General features: G+C 38.5%; 1 protein-coding gene across 1 annotated transcript in view; it reads right to left on the bottom strand.

The window, feature by feature from the left end:
- LOC306880358 (nesprin-1-like) overlaps positions 1-26,107 on the bottom strand; it is a gene marked incomplete at its 5' end in the record, with an annotated part of 119,973 nt that overhangs the window by 5,802 nt on the left and 88,064 nt on the right. The window contains 47 exons of the mRNA XM_079433854.1: positions 17-143; positions 227-330; positions 1,581-1,649; positions 1,771-2,071; positions 2,173-2,364; positions 3,134-3,271; positions 3,703-3,885; positions 4,216-4,366; positions 5,016-5,203; positions 5,692-5,854; positions 8,368-8,534; positions 8,732-8,890; positions 9,470-9,625; positions 11,228-11,353; positions 13,023-13,217; positions 13,302-13,536; positions 13,614-13,708; positions 14,277-14,424; positions 14,518-14,669; positions 14,769-14,915; positions 15,689-15,871; positions 16,049-16,232; positions 16,320-16,453; positions 16,546-16,716; positions 16,840-16,995; positions 17,142-17,297; positions 17,603-17,779; positions 17,886-18,035; positions 18,143-18,325; positions 18,415-18,547; positions 18,686-18,882; positions 19,070-19,201; positions 19,300-19,473; positions 19,810-20,010; positions 20,106-20,225; positions 20,315-20,416; positions 20,518-20,727; positions 20,817-20,975; positions 21,073-21,192; positions 21,595-21,751; positions 21,883-21,983; positions 22,145-22,276; positions 22,921-23,112; positions 24,262-24,435; positions 24,888-25,088; positions 25,364-25,525; positions 25,608-25,730. Coding sequence (XP_079289980.1) covers positions 17-143; positions 227-330; positions 1,581-1,649; positions 1,771-2,071; positions 2,173-2,364; positions 3,134-3,271; positions 3,703-3,885; positions 4,216-4,366; positions 5,016-5,203; positions 5,692-5,854; positions 8,368-8,534; positions 8,732-8,890; positions 9,470-9,625; positions 11,228-11,353; positions 13,023-13,217; positions 13,302-13,536; positions 13,614-13,708; positions 14,277-14,424; positions 14,518-14,669; positions 14,769-14,915; positions 15,689-15,871; positions 16,049-16,232; positions 16,320-16,453; positions 16,546-16,716; positions 16,840-16,995; positions 17,142-17,297; positions 17,603-17,779; positions 17,886-18,035; positions 18,143-18,325; positions 18,415-18,547; positions 18,686-18,882; positions 19,070-19,201; positions 19,300-19,473; positions 19,810-20,010; positions 20,106-20,225; positions 20,315-20,416; positions 20,518-20,727; positions 20,817-20,975; positions 21,073-21,192; positions 21,595-21,751; positions 21,883-21,983; positions 22,145-22,276; positions 22,921-23,112; positions 24,262-24,435; positions 24,888-25,088; positions 25,364-25,525; positions 25,608-25,730 — 7,480 coding nt within the window. The remainder of the gene's footprint in view (positions 1-16; positions 144-226; positions 331-1,580; positions 1,650-1,770; positions 2,072-2,172; positions 2,365-3,133; positions 3,272-3,702; positions 3,886-4,215; positions 4,367-5,015; positions 5,204-5,691; positions 5,855-8,367; positions 8,535-8,731; positions 8,891-9,469; positions 9,626-11,227; positions 11,354-13,022; positions 13,218-13,301; positions 13,537-13,613; positions 13,709-14,276; positions 14,425-14,517; positions 14,670-14,768; positions 14,916-15,688; positions 15,872-16,048; positions 16,233-16,319; positions 16,454-16,545; positions 16,717-16,839; positions 16,996-17,141; positions 17,298-17,602; positions 17,780-17,885; positions 18,036-18,142; positions 18,326-18,414; positions 18,548-18,685; positions 18,883-19,069; positions 19,202-19,299; positions 19,474-19,809; positions 20,011-20,105; positions 20,226-20,314; positions 20,417-20,517; positions 20,728-20,816; positions 20,976-21,072; positions 21,193-21,594; positions 21,752-21,882; positions 21,984-22,144; positions 22,277-22,920; positions 23,113-24,261; positions 24,436-24,887; positions 25,089-25,363; positions 25,526-25,607; positions 25,731-26,107) is intronic.

The raw sequence follows: 26,107 nt of genomic DNA, 5'->3' as shown, positions 1-26,107 counted from the left end.
TCTGTGCTGGACTAACCTGTGCTCTGTCTCTCTGTGTTATCAGGGTTGCTCAGGCCTGATATGTTGTCCTCTTCCTCCTCCAGCTCCCCCTCAACCCTCCTGACCGCTTTCAGACTGCCACGGCAATCATCCATTAGCCTCATCTGTGCAGAGCAAAGAAACTAATCAAACTTACTGACAACATACTGCCACTACAGACTAAACTGCACACTGAATCTGTACTCACATAGCCCATGTAAGAGGTGTCGTGGCCAGCCATAGTGCCATCTGTCTCCTGGAGGCTGTAGCGGCTGGTGTCCATCATATTGTCTAATAATCTAACTGCTTCACCTGCAGGAATTAATGTAAAGATTAACATGTCACATGACCGCCTTTAAAATAAGGATCATTCTGAAATACAGTCATTCTTTGATCACATTGTGAGTGTATTAGGAGTTTTGTAAAGCTATAAAAAAAACATGTTACGTTTTAATCACGTTATTCGCTGAAAATGGAATGTGAATATTATACATCATTTTTATTATATGCAACATTTTCAGTTTAATAGTTTTTTTTAACTGTTAACACTATAATTAGCAGTGAACTATAAAATATCAAAAGTATCAATGTAAAACCATGCAGTGGTATTGTGGCATGCATGTGGTTCCAACAATAGAAGTTACATCAACTTATATATTTTTTGTAATAAATAAATACTTCTATTCAGCAAGGCGCATTCATTTGATGAAAAGTGACAATGAAAACATTTTAAATTTTACAAAAGATATCTGAAATGCTGTTCTTTCTAACCATCTATTCATCAAAGCATTTTGAAAAAAGTATTTCGGTTTCCATTAAAATATTAAGCACAACCTGTTTCAACACAGATGATAAATGTTTCTTAAGAACCAAATCAGTACTTAGAATGATTTCTGAAGAATCATGTGACACTGAGGACTGGAGTAATGATGCTGACAATCAGTTTTGCCATTACAGGAATAAATTACAAAATAAATTAACATAGAAAACAGTTATTTAAAATGATAATGTTTCACAGTATTACTGTATTTTCGATTAAATAAATGCATCCTTGGCAAGCACAAGAAACTTTAAGAGACTTAAAATAATTTTACCAACAGCAAACTTTTGAAAGGTAGTGTAGGTGTAATTAGCAATGTACTTTTGTTATCCTCACATCATCAAATACGCAATACAAATATTTTTTTCTTTCATGGACTGGGTTTTAGCTCCTCTGCTGAAGTTGGTGAAGTCAATACAATATATCATGAACATTTTCCACCGGACTACACTTGTCTTGGAATCTCTTGTTTTTCTCATCAAATTCTCAACTCAATTCCCTTTTGGTTTATTTTCATGAAGGTGCTTTAAAACATTTTTTCCTCTTCATTTTTTCTCATCTAATGCCGATTAGTATCACTTGATTTTAGAAAGATTTTAAAGTTGGAAAACGCAACAGACCAGAACTGTCAGAATTTTTGCCATGCATTATTTTAGAATTCATGTAGTAGTGCAGTTCATGCAATACAATAGCATGCAGAGTAGTTTAGCATTAATTTAGCATGCCATAACTTATTTCCTACCAGAGGAGGATCTCAATGTGTTTTCTGTTAATTTTATATAAGCTTCAGGACTCTCAGGAATCACTACGTCTGTGGAAAAAGAGATACACAACAAAACATACTAACAGTTTACAGAGAAGACCTGCTCAGGGTGGTGGACACTCAGCTGGAGCATTATCTCATGAACATCCTTCTGGTTAAACACACTCACCTGTAAGTGCTGCAGTGGCCAAACACAGTAACTCCTCATCCTCATCTTTTTGTCTGCCTCGTTGTGCAGACATGGTATGGCCCATGGGGTCCAGGTCATAGTCGTGGTCCCATTCCAGAGGGATGGAGTCTACACTGGCAGGGGTGTCCCGGCCCGAGCCATTTGTGCGAACAGGAGCAGTGCCAGCTGAAGGTGGTCTGCTAGATGTCTGGGACATGGTACCATCCTCACCCCACTGAAGGTCTGAGAGGTCACCTGACTCGAATTCACGATCTGAGCCTTCATACTCATCATCGATTAGCTGTGAATGAGAGGCAGCATAAAAGTGAGAGCCACCTTTACACAGGCAAAGCAAAAGCTGAGACAAACAAGAGTGCATGCATGTCTGAAGTTGTGTCTTACCGGCAGGCGTGTGAGTTTCCGGTAGTAGCGCTCCACCCGACCAAACACCTCCCTACAGTATCTCTGCAGCTCATCCAGCTCCTCCTCTATGACAGCAGCATCCAGAGGCTCACTCTTCTCCATCAGCACCTCCCCCTGCCCAAACACACTCTCCATCTTCCCCATGTTCAGACTGATCTCCTGCTGGAACGCCTGTGAAGCACAAGTGTTCACAAGTAAAGTGACAAGTAATTTTGAATAAAATTTTAAAGTAAATGTTCTATAGAACATGTAAAAATAATTCTGCTTGAGCGTTTCTTAGGTCTAAAATACATATCATGCATGTTAGTGAATTGTCAATGTATAAAACTACATTTTTTTTTCTGCTATAATGAATAATACAATTTACACTCAAAAATCCTTAAACATTTGCCTGTCTGGTTTAAGAAAATACATTTTTGTGCATTTATTTTGACTGGACAGTATATGGACAGACAGGAAATAATGAATTAGGACTGGGACTTAAACTCAATTCACTGCTGTGCCTTACGCTCCATTCACACGGGGCATTGGCGTTAGCGCTTGACGGAGGGCGTGTCTGAAGCTTGGTGCTGATACGCCGTCATAGTGATAACAGCCAATCACATACTTTTCTGGTGTTGCATAAACGGGATTGGCTAGCATCTGCACTAGTGTAATTGCATAATGCGATCTGATTGGCTGACGCCTGCGTTGGCGCTTGAACAGTTGAAAAGTTTTTAACTTCTGCCGCGAGCAACGTCAGTGAAGTGATGCGACGGACCCACAATTCAGTTCGGCAACGCTTGACATCACTCCATTCAAAGTAAACGAGCGATGTTGACGCCGACGCCCCGTGTGAATGGGCTGTTATGTTGGAGTGCTGGCCACAAGGCTATAGCTCTTACATGTTCATATTTTTTTTTAAATGTAAATTGTTCATTAATGCTCACACAGCCATTACCCTTAGTTGTTTGATCTTGGCCTGAACATCACACTCTGAGAAATGTTCAATGTTGGTGAGCTGCAGGTCCATCTCAGTCAGCCATACCAGAACACTATCTCGGGCTGTTTCAAACTCCTCTCGCTGACCAATGAAATGCTGCAGGACAAAAGAACAGCAAGTCAATCACGCTGCTTCTCTATGTAGTTTAGCTTCTGCATCGATAGTGATTCCTACAGAGGTTCTGAATATATAAGTATATAGACAGTAAGTTATAACTTCAGACTTCAGTGACACTTGATTCTTCAGAAATCATGCTGTTTTGGTTAATTTCCTATTATTTCAAAGTTGAAAATATTTGTGTTGCTTAATATTTTTGAGAAAACAGTAATGTATGTTTTTCTTGGGATTCTTGGATGAATAGAAAGTTCGAAAGAGCAGCATTTATTTGAAATTGAAATATTTTGTAACATAATAAATGTCTTTATGTGTCCATGCTGAATGTTTTTTTTTTTAAATTTATTTAAAAAAAATCTCACTGACACCAAACTCTTGAACGGTAGTGTATATGATATAACTGATAATATCACCTTGAGTCTGCGCAAGATGGCAGCTACTCTCCTCTGTAGTACATCCCAGCGTCGGTTCCCATCATGCACCATTTGTCGTAGATGGCAGGAAGAGTCTGTGCGGTTCTCACGTGCCAGCCTTCGATACTGCTTATTGATCAGCTCCAGCTGGGTCAAACACTCCTGTACCTGCCTCTGAAACGCCTGTGATGCAAATAACACCATTACACTGTGCAAATAAAATATTAAATTCACACACAAACTGGAAAAACTGAAAACTACACCTTGGTTAAGATCAAATTTAAAAGAAATCATTAGCATTTGTTGTAGTCATCAACGACATTTTAAAAATTATAAAAAATTGAAGGTTGAAGTAGACTGCACAGTCGCCACTGGATGTCAGCAGTGATCTTTTTTTTTTTATCTTTCCCAACAATATTCTTGTTACTTATTACTTATTCAGGCCCGATTCTCAATTATCCTCTTGACTCACTACCTCAACCTTATTAACCCTCACTGTGGATCTCCGAGTACCTCAAACTTCTTGAGCTCCTCTTTAGCGATGGTGTACAGCACTCCAGAGGAGTTGGGCAGAGCTGCTGTCCTCTCTGACACTTTTAGCCACTCTTCAAAACGGGAGTAATCATCCAGAAACTTCTGCCACAACCTCCACGTCTCCTCAATCCTGCAAAAACACATACAGTGAGTTTCAAACACATACATAGTCCAGTATATCTACTTGGAAATATAATTGTACAATATCATCCAGGGGGCTTACTAAAAATACTTTATTTTAAAAAAACAGCTGTTAAACAGTTCATCATGTGCTGAAGTCAACTTTGATTTCGCCTGTATACACTGAGTCAGCTGGCATGACACATGCTCTCACACCTGTTCCTCTGGTGGCCTGATTCAACTTATTATACTAAATACTAAATAGTAAACAACTTATACTAAATAGCACATTTTCAGCTCACAAATACATTTTTCTTACCTTTACAGAATTCAATTTGTGAACTGCAGTCTACATTAGTCTATACTGTTAAAACATTTGGGATTTTTTAAACATGTTTTTCAAAGAAGTTTCTTATGTTGCAAAGCTGCATTTATTTCTGTGATGGTAAAGCTGATTTGGTGCTCAAGAAAGACTTATTATTAATGTTGAAAACAGTTGTCACGTTTGATCACTTTAAAGTATCCTTGCTGAAAAAAATATTTTCTTTTTAAAAAACCTTACTGAACCCAAAACTTTTAAACGGTACTTTTACACAAAAACCAATGTGCACATTTTCCAGTGCATCAATTTATTTATGAATCACACACATCACACTCACTTAAGCCTCCTCTCCATGGCAATAGCACAGATGTTTCTCCAGCGGCGATCGAGGCCGCGTGTGGCCTGCTGGATGGATTCACACTCTGTCTCTGTGGCACAGGCGTCACAGTCGTGCAGCAGCACCTCACACAGGTTCAGCACTGACGCCACACCTGTGCTGTGCTTCTCAATGTCGCGCTGCAGATCCTGCACAGAGATAGTAGAATTCCACTGAGCTTCTCACGACATCTGACATTTTGATCATCTTGGCTGTTTCTATTTAATTTCAGTTTATTAGGCAGAGGAGCTTGTGTCATGCATTTCTCTACAAATGTGTTTCATCTTGTTGCATCATCAGTTCTAAAAATGCTAATATTGCTTCTTTACAATAATAATTTGTCTCTGATACAGAAAGAGGCTGATATGTGCTGGCTGTTTCCGGGTAAAGTAAGGACACATTGTGATACTGAAACAGTAAGTGAGTCAGTGACTGAGCCAGATTAAGTCAAGTTCTTATTTTGACTTTTCACCAGGCTCTCTGAATAACTTTTTAATACTAGTTTTCAATATATAATAAGAGATGTTTATGTTTGTGCAAAATTACTTGTTTATTGAGCTTTCCTAAGACTTACTATACTGACAGACTTTTATGTAACCGTATGAAAATTCATGTATTTTCTGTGTGTGTGGGTTACCTGTTGCTGGTTGAGTTTTCTTTGGATCTCATGTGAATCACATGTTTCATAGACGATGGGTCGTGAGAGTTCAGTCTCGATGTGAGCCAGCCAGGAGCGCAAACTGCTCATGTTCTTATCTAGCTGCTGCACGGCCACAAGTGTCTCCCGCAACTTCTTTACCCTACAGACCCCAGAGACAGAGACATTCTGTGAAAAGTGTAATTAATCTGCAAGTGTAATTAGGCAATATAAACCAGGACTGTGCAGTGCAAACATCTTAATGTTTCAAAGAAACTTGAGATCAGAATGAAATTTGCCTTTCAAGAATAAGTAAATACGGGATGTCCACTCCTTATTTAATTTTCTTTTGTGAACAAGGACTTTTATATTATTGATGTCTTTTGAAAACATAGCATTTTAAGTTAGACATAGCCCAAAACAAAGACAAAAATACTTCTGATAGTTTATTATTATAGATATAAATTAATAAAATACTATTAATTAATAGTAATAGTAATGTATATTACGTTGATATAATAGTATTATAATAGTTCAATAATTATTTATTTCATTTATATTTGTCAACAATAAATTTATTCACTGAAAATGCTAAATATCAGTTACTGGACATTTAAAGAAAAATAATTAGTATCGCACCAGTCATGAAAATACAAAATCAGTTCACCTCTACTTTCATCACAGCATAATTAGCTATAAATAATGCTTATAATAATGATACTGTTTATAATAGCATAGCACATGATTCTCTAGCATCTATTAAATGTTTTCAGAGTAAATATAAACATATAGTTTACATATACACTATAAGTAAAGCATTTGCATTACATTGTTCATTGCATTACAAAGAGCACAGATGCAGAGCGGACACGTTTCAACTTCTGAGAAGTTTGATTAAAAATTTTATGTATGCTTTAGGCAGTTAGCCAAAACACAGACATTGTCTGACCTGGTGAGATAAAGCTCTCGTGTAATCCTGGTATGTGAACGGTTTAGTATGACTGTGCTTCAAGCTACATTCCTAAAGCACAAAGACACACTGAAACTGAACCCACCATAATAGCAACAGAAGGTCAACAAATACAGCATGGCATAGCGTTTTCCCCATTTAACCAACTAAAATGTTCAAAATCACATATGTGAAGCAATGACAGCTTCACTTAAGCATCTCAAAATACATATTTCACCCTCATAAACTAATAAACTACATTTCAGACACTTTGCCATAAGACGAATGACAGAAAATACCACAATACATGATAACTTTCTGCATTAAAATTAAATTGCATTACAAGAGAATCTGTAATATGTAAATGATAAGTGGATAAATGTTTTCCTGCCTGTTAATGTCGCAGTCACACTCTGGCAGATCTGAGTCCTGTCCAGGGCTTCCTACCATGTTATCAGTGCCCATATCCAGCACCATTGGGCCTAATCTTCTCAATCAAATGTCCCAGAAGAAAGAAAAACTTCCACCCTGTCAAAATTCCCCTTTCTCTTTCGCCTGAACAACAAAGTGACCAGGCTTACTCTAGTCCCCAGGTTAGTGTGTGGGGTGTCTGAGTATGTGTGTGTGTGTGTGTGTGTGAACTGCTCTCAAGTGCAGGCATGAGCAGCTGGGAGTGACAAATACTGCTGTGGCTAAAATAAGACAACAGTCATTAGCATGTGCTGATCCGAGGACTGGAATATGTGTGTCGGTCATTATTCATATAAACAAACTAAAAATGTATTTTATTTTATTTTATTTTGATTCATTAAAAAAACGAAGAAAGTGCTAAACAACTGCAACATTTCTTTAGTTTTAAAGAAAAAAAGCTTAAAGCTTTTTAAAGTAGTCTATTATTGTTGATGATTTTTGTTAAATCAGTGTTCATACTCCACTGTCTTATTATTTACAGCAACAAATTTGTACCCAAAAGTGAGTTAAACTTTCTTTTAGGGATATCCTCATTAGTATAAATAGTATAAAAATAAAGTAAATAAGAGTTTTTTCTATTTGCAAAAATGCAGTATGTTTTCTGATAGGTTATAGTATTTATGACTAACTGCATATAATTGGAATGCCATGCATTTAGAAAGGGAAGTAAATATGTGTGAGAGAAAGGGTGCGTCAGTGTGCCTTTATTTGAATTATGTTTGCTTGTGAACAGTGTGGATACTTTTCCTTGAGCAAAATCTCTTTAATTGAATCCAAATAAAAGCATGTCAATCTATTACACTTCGAGAAAACTCAAGACTGCAGCTTTCACACAGAGCTAATGCACATGAGTGAGAGTGCGAGAGAGAGGATGACCCTCTCACACACTGGCCACAGTGAAATCAACACCACACATGTGAGAAGCTTTCAGCCCTGACCGCAGGCAACTCGACTTTACCAGTTATATCCCGAGACACCATGGTGTCATGTTTAAGATGCTGGTGCAAAATATTTCCCTTCCTCCTGCATTAGCACAAGGAACATGCTCAGTTCATTCCCCGATTTCTATAGATGACACTGCAAAAGAACTGACTGATCTTTCAAGAATTTAGTTTTTTACTTCTGAAATAAAACATTATTTAAAAAAATAAATAAAAATACTTTGGACTTTTGTTCTATAAAAGACACAACTGTAAATGTAAACCAGTTGTACAACAATAGGTACAATGCAATGCAATATCATTTGAAAGACTCACCTAGCTTCTATAAGGTCAAGCAGATGCTGCCAGCGCTCATTGACTTTGCTGAGTTTGTATTGGATTTCTGCAGCTTTGCTTTCATGGCTGGCCTGAGCCAATCTCTCCCCCATCTGTTCCAGCTGATGCTTGTTCTCCTTGGCCACTGAGATCTCCTCCTGATAGTCCTGATAACAAAGAGTGTGCATGGTTTTTTTTGGCTGAATACAAGAATTTGGATAGATTGTTTTTCACATATTCACTGACATGAGCAATAATAAAAAATATGTTTTAGAGATACGTTTTAGAGTTCAATGGGATGATTATTTATCAATTTATTGATTTCATAAGAAACAAATATGTTGTGATTGTGTGGTAATTTCACCTTCCTGAGTTTCTCAATCATCTCCTCAATGGTGATGTCGCCGTTCTGTGAGACCTTGCTCTCCATTTGTGTCAGCCACTCACACAGCTCTTTGTTCTTCTCATTGAACACGGCCCACTCGTTCAGCCTCTCGCTCACTTGCTGCCTGCGCAGGGACAGCTACAGGGATGACAGACAATGATCAATTACACCATGGGTTCACTGAGTACAGAGTACGATTAAAAGAAGTACGTCGCAGGCGATGAAAGAAGGTGCAAAAAGGTTGACGAGCAAAATGAGAAAATGAAGATGTCAGATGGACAGGTGATACTTTAGTGTCATTCACCTTCCTTCTTTCTCATGGTCCTTTCTTTACTAAGAGACATCAGGGATTAAGAGGCACATTATCATTGCAATACTTTATAATATGTTGTCCAGTGCAAATAATGAGCCATCAAGAACTTTGATTCAACAGCATTCATTGTCTGTAAGTTCTGTGAGCGAATGAAAAAATTCTTCATCTATTGAATTTAACTTTTTTTTTTCTAAGTTGCTCAAAATTCAAATCACTGCATCCCTTTCATTATCTGACAATGACAACTTGCAGTTTTTTATCAACTGTAATGTACCGTAAAGCCTCCACGTCTGAGCTTGTTCCTTGTGCTTCTGTCTCACGAAATACCTGTGCTTATGGCAGACAGCTGTGCATAGAATGTTATGGTGTAAAACAAATGCAAAGGGACAGACTGATGTGTGTACCTGGTGATAGGTCTCCTCCCACTGTCTCTGGAGTAATACAAGTCTCTCCTGTAGGACTGTGAGGTCATCAGCACTGAGGCCGCTGGAGAGAGACTCCCTCAGAATACACAGGCCGGCTACATCATCAGCCCAGCCTTCAATACTGCTCTCCAATTCCTATCACACACACAAACATACATTTATGAACACATCAGAAATAAAATAAAAAAATAAAATGTAAGATTTAAAAATAAAATACACAAAATTATACACAGTAAAATATAGTAAAATTAAGTTCAAACTGTAACTGTTGAAAATAAAATTCAGGACAAAGTTTTTGGATTTAAAATAAATTAAATTAAATTAAATTAAAAGTCAAAATTGAATAATCTAGACTAGAGTTCAAAAGGTAAATATTGTAAACAAAATAAGTAAGAAAATAAAGAAAATAATTATCATTTAAAAATACATTAATTTGTTAAAATTAAAATAGATCCTGTCCTTAACCCTACCAAGCGAAAATCAAATAAATTAAAATACTAAGACTGCTGGTTACATTTATCTAAAACAGAAGAATATTGACTGCACATATTCTTCCCCTAACACACAGTAACAACCAAAAGACCTTAATTGCATTTGTATTGATATTTGTTGATACTGATATCTCTGCTAGCGTTCACAGCAAGTTACACTGTATAATCCTAATATAGAGATGGTATGTGACTCACAGATAACAACGGTTGACAAGACATTAAACACACAATAAAAGCATAAGTGATCTCTATATCGAGAAATAATTTGAATAGAAAAAAAACTGTCAATATTTTGCTGTAAAAAAAACTTTTTTTTTTTTTTTTTGCTGATGGGTAAGCACTTCTTATTAAAGTCCGCGTGAAATCAAGATTGACTATATTTATTTTTGTTAGCGCACATAGCTATTTTTGTGGTGAACAATTTACATCCATGTAAATCAATCCACAAAAAAAATTAGTTTGCCTTCATAATCTTTAATCCAAATCTGAAAATGCTCCTCCCCTCTAAAATGATGGGCCTTCTCTCATGATATCAGTTTGACGGCTTGGGCATGAGCATGACATCCTTAACCACACCCCTCCAACTGTCAGTGTTCATTTCAGAATGAAACGCCTACTTTACTACATCCAATCAATTTGCAGTACAAAAAACAAGCCATGCCCTCTATTTTCCTCATTCAATATTCTGTTTCTCTCGGAAGTACGTCACAATACGGAAGAAAAACAGTCACAAACTTCGGGTTCACGTAGACTTTAAAACTCAGCGTCTCTGCTAACATGTACGGTTTTGCATGATTACCACGCATCACAACTTCCCTCCCTCAGGCAAAGTCAAAGAGACTCTTGCTGACAGTCCAGCTAATACAGAGCAGAGCAGTTGATGCTACTTTCACACATCTTCTGCTATACTGCACACACCTCTCTGCAACATCATGTGTGAAAAATCAACCCTCCTTTGCAGATAAAAAATTCAGTAGTGTCAGGGCATCACACACACATACACACAAACACATTCTGCAAGAAGCATGCAAGAGTATTATTAATGCAGTGGTTGACAGCAGCAGACTGCACAAACCAATCATTATCTGGACTATCGTGATACTGTTGCTTTATCACTGCAAATCTGGTCAGGAAATTGTGTTTAATACTTTAGCTCAAATAATAAGAAAGATACTCAGATATTGCTGAAGCAACGCACATCTAAATAGTCATAGGACACAAGATGAATCAGATTTTGTTTATGCACCTTGCAGTGAATCTGTTCTGTGTGCAGCTCCTCATGGTGGTCGGGTAAAGGCACAGAGAGCTTTTGCTTAAAGTCCCTCAGCTTCTCGTGCGATGCAGCAATTCCTTTTTCACACTGATCCCAATCCTGCACACATAGCAAAAAAAAATAATTAAATCATGAGAAAGAGCGAGCATGATAAATAAATGCTTATGCCAGTATAATCTGCACATTACACACAATTACGTATCTTAGAAAGATTTGCCTTAGCAATTTTTAAGATTTAATGCAACATGTTTATTACAACACTTGAGGAAAAGTCAAAGAGATGTTCAGTGATCATCACATTTTTAATGAGGAACATAATAGAGAACATCATATGTAAGCAATTCTTTATTTAACATGGTCAGAGCAAATGGTCATGGTCCTGAGACACAAGAGAGACAGATAATCATGCAGAGATAAAGCAGTGAGGTACCTTCTATCATGTAATCCGAGAAAACAGAGGGATGTGGAAGAGAGAGGAAGAGAGAGAGGCAGAGGCCGAAGGTAAGAGGAGCCATTTTCCTTTTGCAATAACAAAATTGTTGTCTGTGCCCCAGTGTGCTGCGTCAAAATGGAGCGGATGACTGCCTGTCCCTGCTGCCCTGTGTTGGCAGCACAGCACCGCTCTGACTCCCTCCCGCGTCCTGCCTCATACAGTACTGAAGATATTTCTCTCGCCTTCAGCTCCCTCGTTGCCTCTTTCTCCCATTCTCTCTCTTTCATCCCCCTCACACGCACTCACAAAACACATCACACACTCTCGTTATGCTACTAGCTCGCCTCTATTTGCTCTGTAAGGTCAGATGCAAAGTCCTTCACTGTCTCTCTTTTCTTTTAGGAAAAGAACTTTGAACGTGAGATCCATTTATAGGTTTGAGAATGTTTGGTTAGTATATTTCATTTTTGTTTTTGGATTATTCAACAATTCAGCTATGTTTCTGTATTTCTGGTATTTGTAGTGCAAAATAGTTTTCAAAGTAATGAACAATCCTATGATTTCACTAAAACAAAATAATCAAGAATATTTAAACAACAAAACAATCTGATCCTGAACATTTGACTATAGATGCGCCCCATGAAAATCTATAGATGTTGTACTATAAAAATCCTAAACTGTAACACATCATACAAACAACCATAAAACACTGCAACAAGTATATCTGCAACAATGAAACAGCACGTCATGTATAGAGTGGGCTCCAAAAGTCGGAACTTTTTTTTTTAAACTAAAAACAAAAGCCTGAATATATATATATATATATATATATATATATATATATATATATATATTTAGAATTTAAAATCAATTAATTAAAAATAAATATATTTAAAAAACATTGCACAAAATTAGGTACTATTTATAGGTTGTTAATCAAATACAACAAAATTACAAATTAAATTAATCAAACTTCTGAAATTAATACAATTTTTTCTTTTACACAAGTTGTTGTAATAATATAGTTAGCAACAAAAAATAAACTTCAAATAAATTAGTAAAAATACTTGCAAAATAGAAGCATTTTTACCTGCGGTCTCAGAATTTGATCCTATTATACATAATCAGACATGTGCAAAAAACAAACAACTTACAGGAAAACATTTATCTAAAAGAAATTACCCAACAAATGCAAATAATCAGCCGAAATGGCAAAATAGCCTCCAAACAGCAAAAGTCATGTAGTGCTTGTACTTTGTCAATGATATGAACTACTAAACCTAGCAAATAAGCAACCAGACAAACAGTAAATGCACGCATTTACTCTTAACTCACCCTTAGCAAAGAGAGCAGTTCTTTCTTCCTCTCGTCGAGACGGATGTTAATGGTCCTCCAGCGCTCCTGCACATCCGTCAGCTCAGTGTGAAGTGAGGCCTCCGCTCTGGCATCAGCCCACAGGAGGAGTTGCCTCCCGGCCTCCACCGTGAGGATGTAGCTGCCCTGTTGCCTCTGGAGCACACGCTCCTTTAGCTGGGTGGAGAGAAGGGGACATCCAGGGTACTTCAGGCTATTTGCAGGAAACCATTATTTCTACTTTAATGTAAATATATTTACCTGTATGTGGTCTAACATGCCACGGATCTGCTGTAGTGCTACTGTTGACCCTTGTTGTTGTTCCTCTGGTTCCATTGACACTTCTTGCAGCCAATGACGCAGTTTCTCTATCAGCTCTGTGTACCGCTGCCATTGGCGAACCAAACTGTCAATAATCCCCCGTCTTTGCTGGGCCCGTCTAACCACACCTTGCCACTGATTACAAAGCAGTGCCAGTTTCAAGCCAAATTCATCCCTTTTGGCCGAGAGAAAAATAAGAGTCACTACTAGTATGAATGAAAGAGGAAGAAGAAACAAGTAAACAAATGTTACCTGTCTTCCACTTGTCCCTGATTCAGGAGCTGATGTCCATCATTGATGATAGAGTATAGAATTTGTTGTTGGCTAAACATCTCTGCTTGGAATAGCTATCCACACACACACACAAAAAAGAAAAGCAGTTGAAAAAAGTAGGCAATTAAACTATGACCCAATGCATTTTATGCTGCATATTTTGATCATTTTTAAACTTAAAAATCTTATTAATGTAGCCATCTTATGAAGGTTTCACCACAAATTTGTTTTGAAATAATATTGACAGAAAAAAATGCAGGGGACAGAATTGTCTTAATAAGAATAATAAATGTTTCTTGAGCAGCAAATCAGCATATTAAGAATGATTTCTGAAGGATCACGTAACACTGAAGCCTGGAGTATAATGGCTGCTGAAAATTCAGTTTTGCCATCACAGGAATAAATTACATTTTAAAACATATTAAAACCGAAAACCGTTATTTTAAATTGTAATAATGTTTCAAAATATTACAGTTTTACTGTATTTTTGATCAAATAAATGCAGCCTTGATAAGCATAGGAGACTTCTTTCAAAAACTTCCAGAAAATCTTGTTGACCCCAAACTTTTTGAATAGTAATGTAAATGCAGCTTTTCATTTGATATGAACAGGCCTTTAGTTGTAGTTATTCTAAAAAAGTACCTCATGCTCTCTCTGCTGGTCTAGCAGGCTCTGGTAGTTTCCAGAGATCTCAGCGGCCAGTTTCTCTTCTGTTTGGGTAAGGAAGGTCATCCAAGCATCACACTTCTCCAAGAAGGTCTGTCTTTGCAATACCAAGGCTTGCAGTTTACTGCACATACACAGAGATGCAGACAACAGAATATTACACACTTCTAGAGGAGAAATTGAAAATTTACCATAGATCAACAGTAACCCCACATACCTAAATCTCTCTATCGTGCGAGCAGAGTTAGACGACCAGCTCCTGTTTAGGTTCTGCAGACGCTTGATTTCATTATCGTTGAGGAGCTGATAACCCAACTCATTCAAACGTTCCAAATCAGGAGAAAGACTGCTCAGCTTTAACATTTGGGTCTACAGGCACACATACATATGAGAAAGTTCAGAAATGTTTATACAACCCTATTATTTTAAAACTTAATTTCTAAATTCTAAACTAATTTCTAATTTCACCTTAAGTCTTTCCATGTGTTCCTGCACAGATGAGATATCTGGAGAACCGATTGGGTCTGGTTCCTTCAGAACCTTCTCAGCTTCTTCTGACCAGTGGCTCAGAGAATGTAACTCCTTACTAAACCTCTCATAGTCCTTCATACCCACCTTGACGACAGCAAAGAGAAAAAAAAACACATTTACACTTAACAGGCTTTACAGTATGGCATCTGTGAAAGTGACAAAATGATAGTAACACATGAAAGAGTGTCAAAATTATGAAAGGATAGTGTGAAAATTATTTTATTAAAAACAATATATTATTTCATTTCAAATACATACTATCATTTGAAGGTTTGGGGTCAGGAAGATTTATTTATTTATTTATTTTTGAAGGAAATAAATACTTTTATTTAGCAAGGAAGTATTTAATTGATCAACAATAACAGTAAGGTTTAAAATAATGTTACAAAAGATTTCTATTTTAAATAAATGCTGGTCTGTTGAACATTCTATTCATTTAAGAATACTGAAAAATATTCTACTAAAATATTAAGTAGATAATAAAAAGAAATGTTTCTTCAGCACTAAATCACTATACAGTATAAGAATGATTTCTAAAGGATCATATGATACTGAAGACTGGAGTAATGGCTAGTGAAAATTCAGTTTTACAATCACAGGAATAAATAATATTTTAAAATCTATTAAAATAAATACCTTATTTTAAATTGTAACAATTTTTCACAGTATTTCTGTTTTTACTGCATTTTTCAATCAAATCAAATAATTGCATCCTTGGTGAGCATAAAGGATCCAAACATCAAATAATCTTACCCCAACTTTTAAACAGCAGTCTATATTTTATTAAAATAAATGTGTGAAAACTGTATAAATGTTCTGTGTCTGTGTGCACAAGGTCAAATCTGAATCATCTGAACCTCTAGCAGAGACTGCTGTCTTTGGAGGGTATGTCCAACTGTTGCTAGTCGCTGAGAGAGAGACAGGTGGTCTGTATGGAAGGTTGTCATGGCAGAAGGGTCCACTCGGTGCCTCAGCTGCTCGGAAAACTCATCCAGCTGCTGCAGGGCAGACTCTATGGATCCCTCAGTCGCCATAAGGCCCTGCACAATTATCAGTTTTACAAAGAGGAATACTGTGGCCCTTGCTACAAGGCTTTCACAACTGCACACAGTTGTCAGAATTAGCAATGGCTAACATACTTTTGGGTCGATAACATAATCCAAGCACACAAATATTTAAGAGGCTTCCAAACCCATCATGCATTGATAAATCCACACCTTCACTTCCTGTTCTGTGACGTCCCTGTGGGTGGCGCTCTTGAGCAGCTGTTCCACCTGATCCTCTAGTTTCTGGATGTCAGAGCTGCTCTGAGCATGAAGTGCTTTGTAATGCTGCCACAGCTGCAGCAGGCTCTTACTACTCCTCAGTTGATCTGAGATCTGCTCCAGCAGCGTGTTACACCTGACAGCAGATCAGTAGATCAATGATTTATAAACACTTTGTACTGATCAGTGTCTTTATTAGTTACTAGACGTTTCTGAAACTCACCTGTGATTTACATCACCTAATGCTGTGTTGAGTGAATCGCTCATTGAGGGATGGCAATTCCTCAGCAGCTGTTGTGTTATGGAGCCCAGTTTCTGTAAACTGCTCTCCTGTTTCTCCAACTCATCTTGTAAACTCTGAGACACAAAAAAACCTGTGGTGATTTTCCGTTCTTTTTCTCAATATAATGCTAATAAAAGCTCATTCGTGCTTTGGGGTAGACTAGCACCTCAAGGTTCTCCACCTGAACCTGCACAGCTTCTGGGGAGCCAGTGAGAAGACGCAGACGAGAGATGGTGTAACGTCCCTCCATCAGGTAGCCCTGAATCTCCTCATATGCTTGTTTATACAGAGTCCACTGCTCCAGCACTGACCGGAGACTGACCGTCTGCTGCCCGATCTGTAATAACACACAAATCTAATTTAGGACTGATACTCAGTGTTTTGGTGAAAATTATGAACAATATCGTAATAAAGATGACAAAACTAGATGTTTTACCGAAATGCATTAGGTGAAACATACCATGTGATCCAGATTGGCCCAAGACTGGTTTAGGCCTTTTAGAGTATCCATTATAACAAAGCCGGCCTCGCCTTTCTTATCCTGAATTAATAAGCATCCTTTCTCTTCAGCCTTCTCCAGATCCTTCTCTTTCTCCTTTACCAACACTTCCATTTCCTAGCATACAAAGACACAAACAGTCAGATCAATATTTCAAAACAACAAATCACATAGAATATTTCTGGATTATCTATGTAATCTTTACTCATGAATCTAAATGCTGTGCATTATGAAGTGCCTAACAACTAGGGTTCAGTAACTACCTGACAATCTTTGAGAGCATTCTGGGCTGAGGAAACATCCTCAATCCTGTGCTTCTTTTTGAGTTTCTCTTCCTGTACACTAAACCAGCTCTTCAAGGTCTGAACCACGTTCTCATACTCTAACCAGCTTTCAAGCAGACCCTCTAAAACCTGAATCTGAGAAACACAAAAGACACCAGTTTGATATACAATAATTTTTTTTATTAAATGACACACAATGGGATCCAAAAGTCACAGTCTACTTGTAAAAACACCTGTTTTTAGCATTACTTTAGTTTTTAGCATTACATCATAACAATTGTAGTCAAAAGTTAAATTGAAAAATTGGTATTTCTGTCTTAGTATTTGATTTGTCCCATTTTTTTCACCACTGGAGCTGCATGAATTGTACAAGTTCACACAAAACCTAATATTACATGTTTTCCAGCACAATGTGAGAATTTTCTACATTTATGCCTAACCTTCTCTGTAATGAGTCCCTGCAGTATCTGCCAGCGGCGGTTCATGGCCCCAAGACGTTCAGCAAAGTCTGTTTTGTCACTGCGTTTCCCCTCCACATCCTGACTGCTGATTTGCAGAACTGACTGATTCACAAAGTCCACCGTCAGTTGCTTACAGGACAGGTCAATCCGAAAACCCTGTTGAAAAGAGTAAATAAAGAAAAAGATAGATTTGGTGTCTTGAGTATGAAGTACAAAATGACTAATGATATTATTTCAAAAGTCCTGAAGAATTTTTTGCTACCTTGTATTTTTGAAGGTACATTTGCACAGCCTCTGATCCCACTGCCCTCATGATCTTCTGCTGATCCTCTTGGATGATATTCTCCATTAGGGATATCCAGCTCATTAGCTCAGTTATTGCATGACGGGATGGCAGCTTCTCCATTTGCAGCTGTTGATCAGAACAAGAATGCTACGATTAGCATAGCCACATCAGCCTGTTCATAATCTGCATACCCTTCCTTTACTGAAAATAGGCAGTGCAATCAGTCTTCATACCTGGTGTAGTTTCTCCTGTACCACAGGGATACGAGTGAGAAGATCAGCCCATTGCGTGTCTACCTGGGCCAAGTTTGCCCTGAGAGCTGCCGTGTCCACTTTCTTCAACCGGAGAAGCTGATTCCCCTGGCTCTGAACTGAAGCACGCAAAGAAGACTTGGCATCTACCTCTTTGGAGAACTCCTGCAAATATAGAGCCGATATAGAGTGTGTCTGAGATCTCAAATGAGACTTAAGGCTATTTTAGCAGGATATTTAATAGCTGTTCTTACCAGAAAGGCATGAAGATGGTCTCTGACGGTCTCTAGCTCTTGAGGTACCGTAACAGACTGAGTGCTCCAGAACTCCAGGCGGTCTAGTGCCGAACTCAGCCATTGGCTAAGCTCAGCTGACTCGCTCTGATACCTAAAATAAAATATGAAGAGAACATGTGATGTCAACAAAAACATGCATACATGGACACAACCACACACACAAGTGTTTCTTCTAAGTTCATTTCTTTCTTAAGGAAGCAGACACAGAGAAATTGATCAGATCTCAGACCTAATCCAGTGTTTGAGGGTGGAGTCCAGTCGGTGGAGTTCTTTATTGATCTTGGTGGTGGTGCTGAGCCAGTGGTCCCCCAGCTGAGTGAGCTGAGTCTCCAGATCTGAGCAGGACACATGCAAAAGCAGCCTCTTTCCATCGTCCAACAACTTATACAACTGCTGCTGCCGCTCAGAGAGACTAGCCTTTAAACGCTACAGAGAGAGTGAGAGACAGATTTAGCAATTCTAATATGTACTGCAATTCGAAAAGGTTTTTTTTTTTTTTTTTTTTTTCAACAAAGATCCATTACCAGTATGTAATGTTCATGGTTGGTGTAGTATGAATATTATGGTGTAACCGTGTCTGATCCAGTGTTCTGTGTGTGTGATGGAGCTGTACCTGATACAGAGCAATTCTATCGCTCAATTTGTCCTCCGTCTCCTCCACCAGGCCTACACTGGGGATGTTGCTTTCCACTGCCTCCAGCTGTCGGTACAGGGCCTGATAGTCACCCACCAACCTGCTCCACCACTGATGCCACAAAACACAAAAAGTTATTCACTTCATATGCACTGTACTCTGTGATTATAATCTGCATCTTGAATGCAAATAAAGAGACACACACACACCTCCAGGATGCCCTCCAGTTCCACTCCTCGTTTGTGAGCCTGTTTAAGTACAGCCTGGGCCTGAGCCACAGTCTCTTCCAAGCTCTGGACCTCCCGCTGCACCAGCAACCCACTGACCTGCTTGAAGAAGGCCTGTGTCAGAACAACATGCGTCTCTAGCCCCTGGAAAAACTCCTGCAGGAAGAGATAAGAGAATATGAGTCCATGCTCATCAAAAGGGAACAAAACATGAATATATATAATCAGTCTTTTCATAAAGTGGTATTGATGGAACGGACATTCACTTTCTTGAGAGCATTTCACTGCATGAGATGAGAGTCTTCAATATTTTTGTTCTTTTTTCCTTAAAACGAAAGACTATATTTTATATATTTTATAAGGGTTTGGGGTCAGTAATATTTTCTTTAATGTCTCTTATGCTCACCAAGGCTCCATTTATTTGATCAGAAATACAGTAAAAATAGTAAAATAGTAAAAATGTCCAGACACTGTTGCAATACATTGCTGTACCTTGTGTTTATCTAGGAGAATCTGAACCTCAATCACTGATCCCACTTTCATCTTCTGATCAGCAGCCATTTTGTCCTGGGCGGTGTCCAGCAGATCTACCAGGTCTTGTAAAGCTCTCTCATACTGAGCCTTTAGAACCAAACTCTGGTTCAGCCCACTCCGCTTGGAGCCCACCATCTCCACCAGCTCTTCATAAGCATCCTGCACAGCAAAACACAAGGTCAAATGAAAAGATATGAAATCACTAACTGTAATTGTTGTTAGTAAACCAAACCGCAGGGGAGAGATGTGTGTACCTGTAGTTTCAGCAGCTCTTGAGTGCAGAGCTGATTGGGCTGCAGTGTCTCTCCTCTGCTCCTCATCTCAGAAACTTTCTGTTCAAATTCCCTCAAACTGTCCTCCGCTTCTGCTAGAATCTGTTTACATTGAATATTCATTTTCATAGTAAATTAACAGTTTTGCTTGGGGCCATGCAATTATATCTGTCATTTTGAATGTGTCTGACCTCCATCTGTTTAGAAGCGGGTCGATCCACAGCCGCGTTCATTTTCTGCAAAAGCTGGTACTTTGAGTCACTGAGTGCTGTAAGCAACAGCTTCAACTCAGCCTAAGGAATAGACAAAGAGGAAAATGCATATGTGAGAGATAGAGCGAGAGAGAAAAAACAATATATTGACTAAAAAAAACAAAGATGCAAGCAACATATACCTGGAAAACAGTGAGTTCCTGCAGCTTGTCTTTCATGGTGTCACATCTCTGTTCCAGCACTGTGTCCAGCAGCTTCAGTCTCCCTTCCAAACCATCTAACACTTCCTCAACCAAAACACTTTCTCCATCCCATAGCTGCTCTGCTCCTCCGAGCACATCCCGACATTTACACACCTCCTCGTTGACATTCTTTACCTCCTTATTCAAACTCTGAAGACAGTAGAGAAGAGAGTCAAAGAGTGTCAATGTTTCTTATAACAAAAATAGTTTAAGACTCTAGTAAAATGACTATGTCTGACCTCTAGGTGGCCCAGGTGAGTCTCTGAGTCATCAGATAGTAATATTGGGCCAGATACAAGCTCATTTTCAGCATTGTCCACCCAGGAGGAAGCTGACGAAACCGCCTCATAGAGAGCTCTCTTCAGAGCATGAGCACGCTTACTGTCAGCACCACTTGTCTGTGGGAGGACATAAATAAATTACTATGCAAAAAAATCCTTACTAGTTATAGCAATACTTAAAGAATATGTAAATAAAAATATTCAGTGGCAGTACCTGAGGCAAGTCGTCCAAATCTTGGCTGAAGCCTTCAAACAGACTTCGGGGAGACAGGATATCCTGACTCAGTTGCTCTCCTCTGAAAACTCCACAGGGGCTGGATACCGGCTGGTATAGCTAGAGGTATATAATCATTATAAAAGTGCTCTTGCAAACTATTCTAGCTCAAACTCTCAGGGATAATGTTTTTAAATAAAGACTGAAAGAGTTGTTGGATGCTTAATTGTGACGTTTATAGCCTACATTTTGCTTTTTACTTCCAGCGATTGTATTTAGGTTTCAAAATTCATGAAAATTGTATAATTTGTCAAGATAAACAAAATGTGCAAGAATCATAAACTTTCATTTATTTTCTGCAATAATCCAAAAGCCAATGGAAAAATCCTTTTGGGTTTTTGTCAAGGGTCATCACTGTAGCCCTCTATTAGTGGAGGGAATGGATCAGATATAACAGTCCATCCTCAAACCTCTAACATCAAAAAACAAAGCTAGGTTATAGTGTTGTAGTTGATTATGTACCGTGTTACACGGCGTCTGCTCCATTGTGTTTCGTGACAGCTGCAGTTTGTTGTTAAGGTCTTTGCTAAGGTTCTCCCATCTGATTCTCATCTGATCGCTTGTGCTTATGCTCTCAGGCCACTGACCATCACCGCCTTCAGAAAGTTCTGCAGGAGACCTACATAATGAAGAGAAAAGCTCATTATGAGTTTGTGCTGTACATCCTTGTCCTTGTCATTCATAAATGACAAACAGTGTGCAAGACAAAGATGCAAACATGTAGATAATGTAAAAGTGGGTCAAACCTACCTCTCTCCATTGGGTGTTGTTCGCTGTGAGAGAATCTCCTCTCCTCTAGATGCTACAGATTGCAGTAACTTCTTCTGTTCGCCAAGCTGCTCCTCTAATTCCTGCATTATATGTAAGAGCTGATGTTGGAAAAAATCCAGTAGCTTCTGGCTCACAGAATAACAAAATATTTTTCCTCTAAAGACTGCCAGTATGAGCATTTATTATTCTAGTTAAGCTGATTAATATCATGTAATTGCTCAGTAGCAGTTTGATTGTCTACCCTCTGTTTTTGCACTGTGTCTTGATGCTGTTGGTTGCGTGTGGATCGAGCCTGACTGAGCCAATCCATCATATTAGGGCTCTGAGAGAGAGACGAGTCTGATTCAATGTCCTCCTGCTCCTGAAGTGAGCCCTAATAAATAAAGAGAAATATTTTTAAATTATAAAAATATGTAAAAAATAGTTAAAAATTATAACATATAATTATTTATTTTCTAAGCAAAAAAATATATCAGGCATAAATTTAGGTTTGGTGAAATTAATTTATAGAAGGTGTCATAACAATGAACCTAGATACATAGAATTTCTTGAAAACACACAAACACTAAGTCACACATCTTTTCAGTAAGTAGAGGTTAAAGGTCAATCATGATTGACAATAGGAAATGGAGCCAAATCAGCTTGCATCAGGCTTTTACATGTCACCAAAATGTCTCATTCAAAAGAGCTGGACAAAAATTCCAGACAATTTGTAAAAGGTCTTTGTTTCAGATAGATGTTGCTGGAGAGCAATGGAACATCTTTCACAACAATGAACAGCGCTTGGCATTCTTCTGTCCTGCTGTCCACAAAGCAGCCATTGAGGCGAGGATGTGCTTTTTAGTGTTTTTGGTGGTGTGTGTGCAAATGTACCGACTGACGTCAGTGACCTCCAATTGTTCTTATAATAAGTATTCAGACCTTTGGCATTTTCTGTCATTCTACAAAATTATAGTTCTTGGGGTAGCTCTTCCGTCAAGGAATGTTACTTTGAGAAGTTAAAGTGGTATCCCTCACCTGGATGTGGGTCTGTTTGTCTTGGAGGATGCGCTGTAACTCCAGCAGGCTGGATTTGAGGCTGTACAGTTTGAAGGAGAGCTGCTCAGCATCCCCCCGTGTGCCGACCTTACCCTCCATCAGCAAACTCTCACTGTGCACAGACAGCTCGGACAGACATAGCACCTTCTGCTCGATCTCCAGTAACATGTTCTAGACCATGAACAAAAGATCAGAAGATTAAATTGCTTTGCATAGATATGATTCAGCGGTGTGAATATTTTAGCTGCTATTAACAATAAATTAAACACTTTTAAATAACTTAATTACATTTAATGAACATTAATGACATTGAATGAACATAATCAGGATTTGGGTTTGGTTAACCTATTCGTTTCAAGTTGATTTCAGAAACGTGAAACATCCTCTTGTCTTCTCATCTTAAGGAACAAAGCTCTTTTAAGTGCTATCATCATAAATACAAACAGCAAAACCTTCATATGGGTTTACCATTAAGATAAAGTTATGGGTAAAAAAAAAAAAAACTAAATGTAACTAAATAGTTTTGTTCGCTAGATAATCAGATTTTGAAAAAATGCGTAAACAGGAGCGTGTGTATGCAGTGACTGATAATCTTCTTAAGCTGCTTAACCTAGTCTTTAGACATCTAGATCTTTACCACACTACATGCGCACTAGTCCAGAGAAGTTAGCATACTACTAAGAAAGTAAACGATCAATACATTTTTTAAATTTTGTGATGGGCCTGCAGGGTAGCTGGAACTGAATGCTGGTTAATAGTGGAGAGAGCCAGTGGCATTCAATGAGGAATGAGCAAACATTAACAGCAGTAAGCTAAAGGTCAGGGCCACCCTGACTTCTCACAAAGAATCTAACTTTCAGGTTAAAGGTCAGCTTGATCCCTACAGGTCTTTAATCAAAACACAAAAGACACACACGTGTGTGTATGCCTCTGTGTCTCCTTGAAAAAATGCAGACATGCACTGTGGGACGTCCCATTACTGCAGGGAAGAAAAAGCCCCCTAATCCTAATGAGTAACAGAACGGGACAAAACCCACACAGCTAATCAGATTTACATGCAGCCCACTCTAGTGAATCCAGACATTATCAGCCACCAGAATCCGATGAACTGACTGTTTATATGCCACTGAAAATCTATCTATAAATCTATCAATAAAGACTAAGGATTTTCAAAAACTATACAAATGAAATTGATAATCTACAATAAAATGAAATAAATTACTACAATGCAGATTAACCAAATAAATCAGTATTTTATTAATGACAATGGACATGATTGTATAATTTATACTGACATATTTCCCAGTCCTAGTCTCTTACCTGGCAGTCAATCAGCTGTTCCTCCATGTCCATGTCCTGTGGGTGTGGCTGGAGAGTGGAGCTCAGTGTGGCACGTGTGCTGAGCAGCCAGTTGTCAAGCTCCTCTGCCTCACTATGATAACGCTGCAGCGCTTGTTCCTGCCTCTGTTCTTCTAACTGCTCGCTTAATCGCTCCTGCAGGACAGAGAATTACACAAAATCAGGTCTATATCAAGTACAATATGCCATATGTGTATATAGTAAGTTGTTTCATGTCGAGTCTTCTTGAGCCTAATAAGGTCAGTGAAGACAAATCTCATAGTATTGCCATTGTTGCAAAATAAGTGTGATACCACCAATTTGTTATGTGTTATTCCTCTATTCTTTCTCTTTAATTATGGCTCCTGGGAATCAGTTTAGGCTTGTCTGTCATTTGGTTTATAATCTGCAATTAGTGGTTTTAAGTAGAGAGATGTCCTGATAGTTAAACCGAAAGAATAAAATAAATTACTTGGACTAATTACTAATTTGAAATTCCCAACATCTGCTAAACAACAGTGCATAAAATAATCAAAACAGCAAAATCTTGTTTTTGCTACTATATATCAGCCGCCTTCATTTCTCTGCATGCTAATATTCCTGCTAACCTCTAAAAGTTGGCGCTTTCCGGAGGCCTTCATGTGGATGGTGGCCATGCGTTCTCCTAGCACAGTGAGAGTTGACTGCAGGGCCAGCTGGTCTCCGGCATCTGCCTCCAAACTGTCCTCATCCAACTGTAACTCGTGGGAGAAGCAGGCCTGCAGTGCACTGATCTCATCCTGGAGCATTGAGATCTCATCCATCAAAGCCTGAGGAACAACCAGGAGCCAGGAAACGGCTTTATTTTAATTCGGGTTTCATTAGAAAGTTGATTTGCTCTAGTTGTAAAGAGTAAAGGCTAAATGCCACAAAAAGGAAGATACTTCTAGGTAAGAGATTAGTTGTAGACACAGGAGAAGTTGGTAATCTAGAGGGTAACCCTGTCCTCTGGCTCATATCGTTAGTCCAGCTGTAGGCTTGAGTTTTTATGTGATCGAGCTTTAGTGCGGTCATCTTGCTTCATCTGATCCTCTGTCTCTCTCACCTGGTGGGCGGCCATCTGGCTCTCAGGACTCTTGCTTGGCTCCAAGCCTTCATTTAGTGCGGTCTCAATGGACTCCATCTTTGTTGAAACAGATTGCAGGGTCTCCTGATAGTGCTGCTGCCTCTCCAGAGCTTCATATAGGCTCTTCTGCTTCTCACTGATCTGTAAAGAAACATACTGTGTGTTAACCAACATAAGAAGTGATTTGGATTTTGTAATGCGAGAAGTATCTATGGATATTTACCACATTCTTCAAAGTCTCCCATGAGCGCTGTAGGTCGTCCAGATTAGCTGAGGCAGCTGACTCCATGGAGGGGTCATAAAGCTCCTGTAGTGGAGCTCTGCTTAAAGGAGCTCGCCCTGAACCCTACAAAAGACGGTACATCATGTGAGTGTGTGCATGCACGCATAAATAATAAACAAAATTGTGCTGGTCCTCTTAAAACACAACAAAACAGCAGTGATACTTATGTGGGTTTCTGCCTGAATGTTTCAGATGTTGCACTCGTGCCCAGTAAGCAAATGGTTAACCATGTGTTTGCCAGATGCTTAAACATATAAAGAATCTATGCTAACCAAAACAACTTTGTCACTCCCTCGGGCCATGTTCAAATCTGTCAACTACAGCTCATTACTTGTGTATATGAACATTATAAAAGACAAAAAAAGTAACGTCAGAATGAAATCAGAGATAGTTTTCTATCGTTCCTCAAGAGAAAGTCAGCAGAAAAATAGAGCTTCCCA

The sequence above is a fragment of the Barbus barbus genome (genome assembly GCF_936440315.1).
Source record: "Barbus barbus genome assembly, chromosome: 14".
In the NCBI taxonomy this organism is placed as follows: Eukaryota; Metazoa; Chordata; class Actinopteri; order Cypriniformes; family Cyprinidae; genus Barbus; species Barbus barbus.
This window is presented reverse-complemented; position numbering and strand designations above follow the sequence as displayed.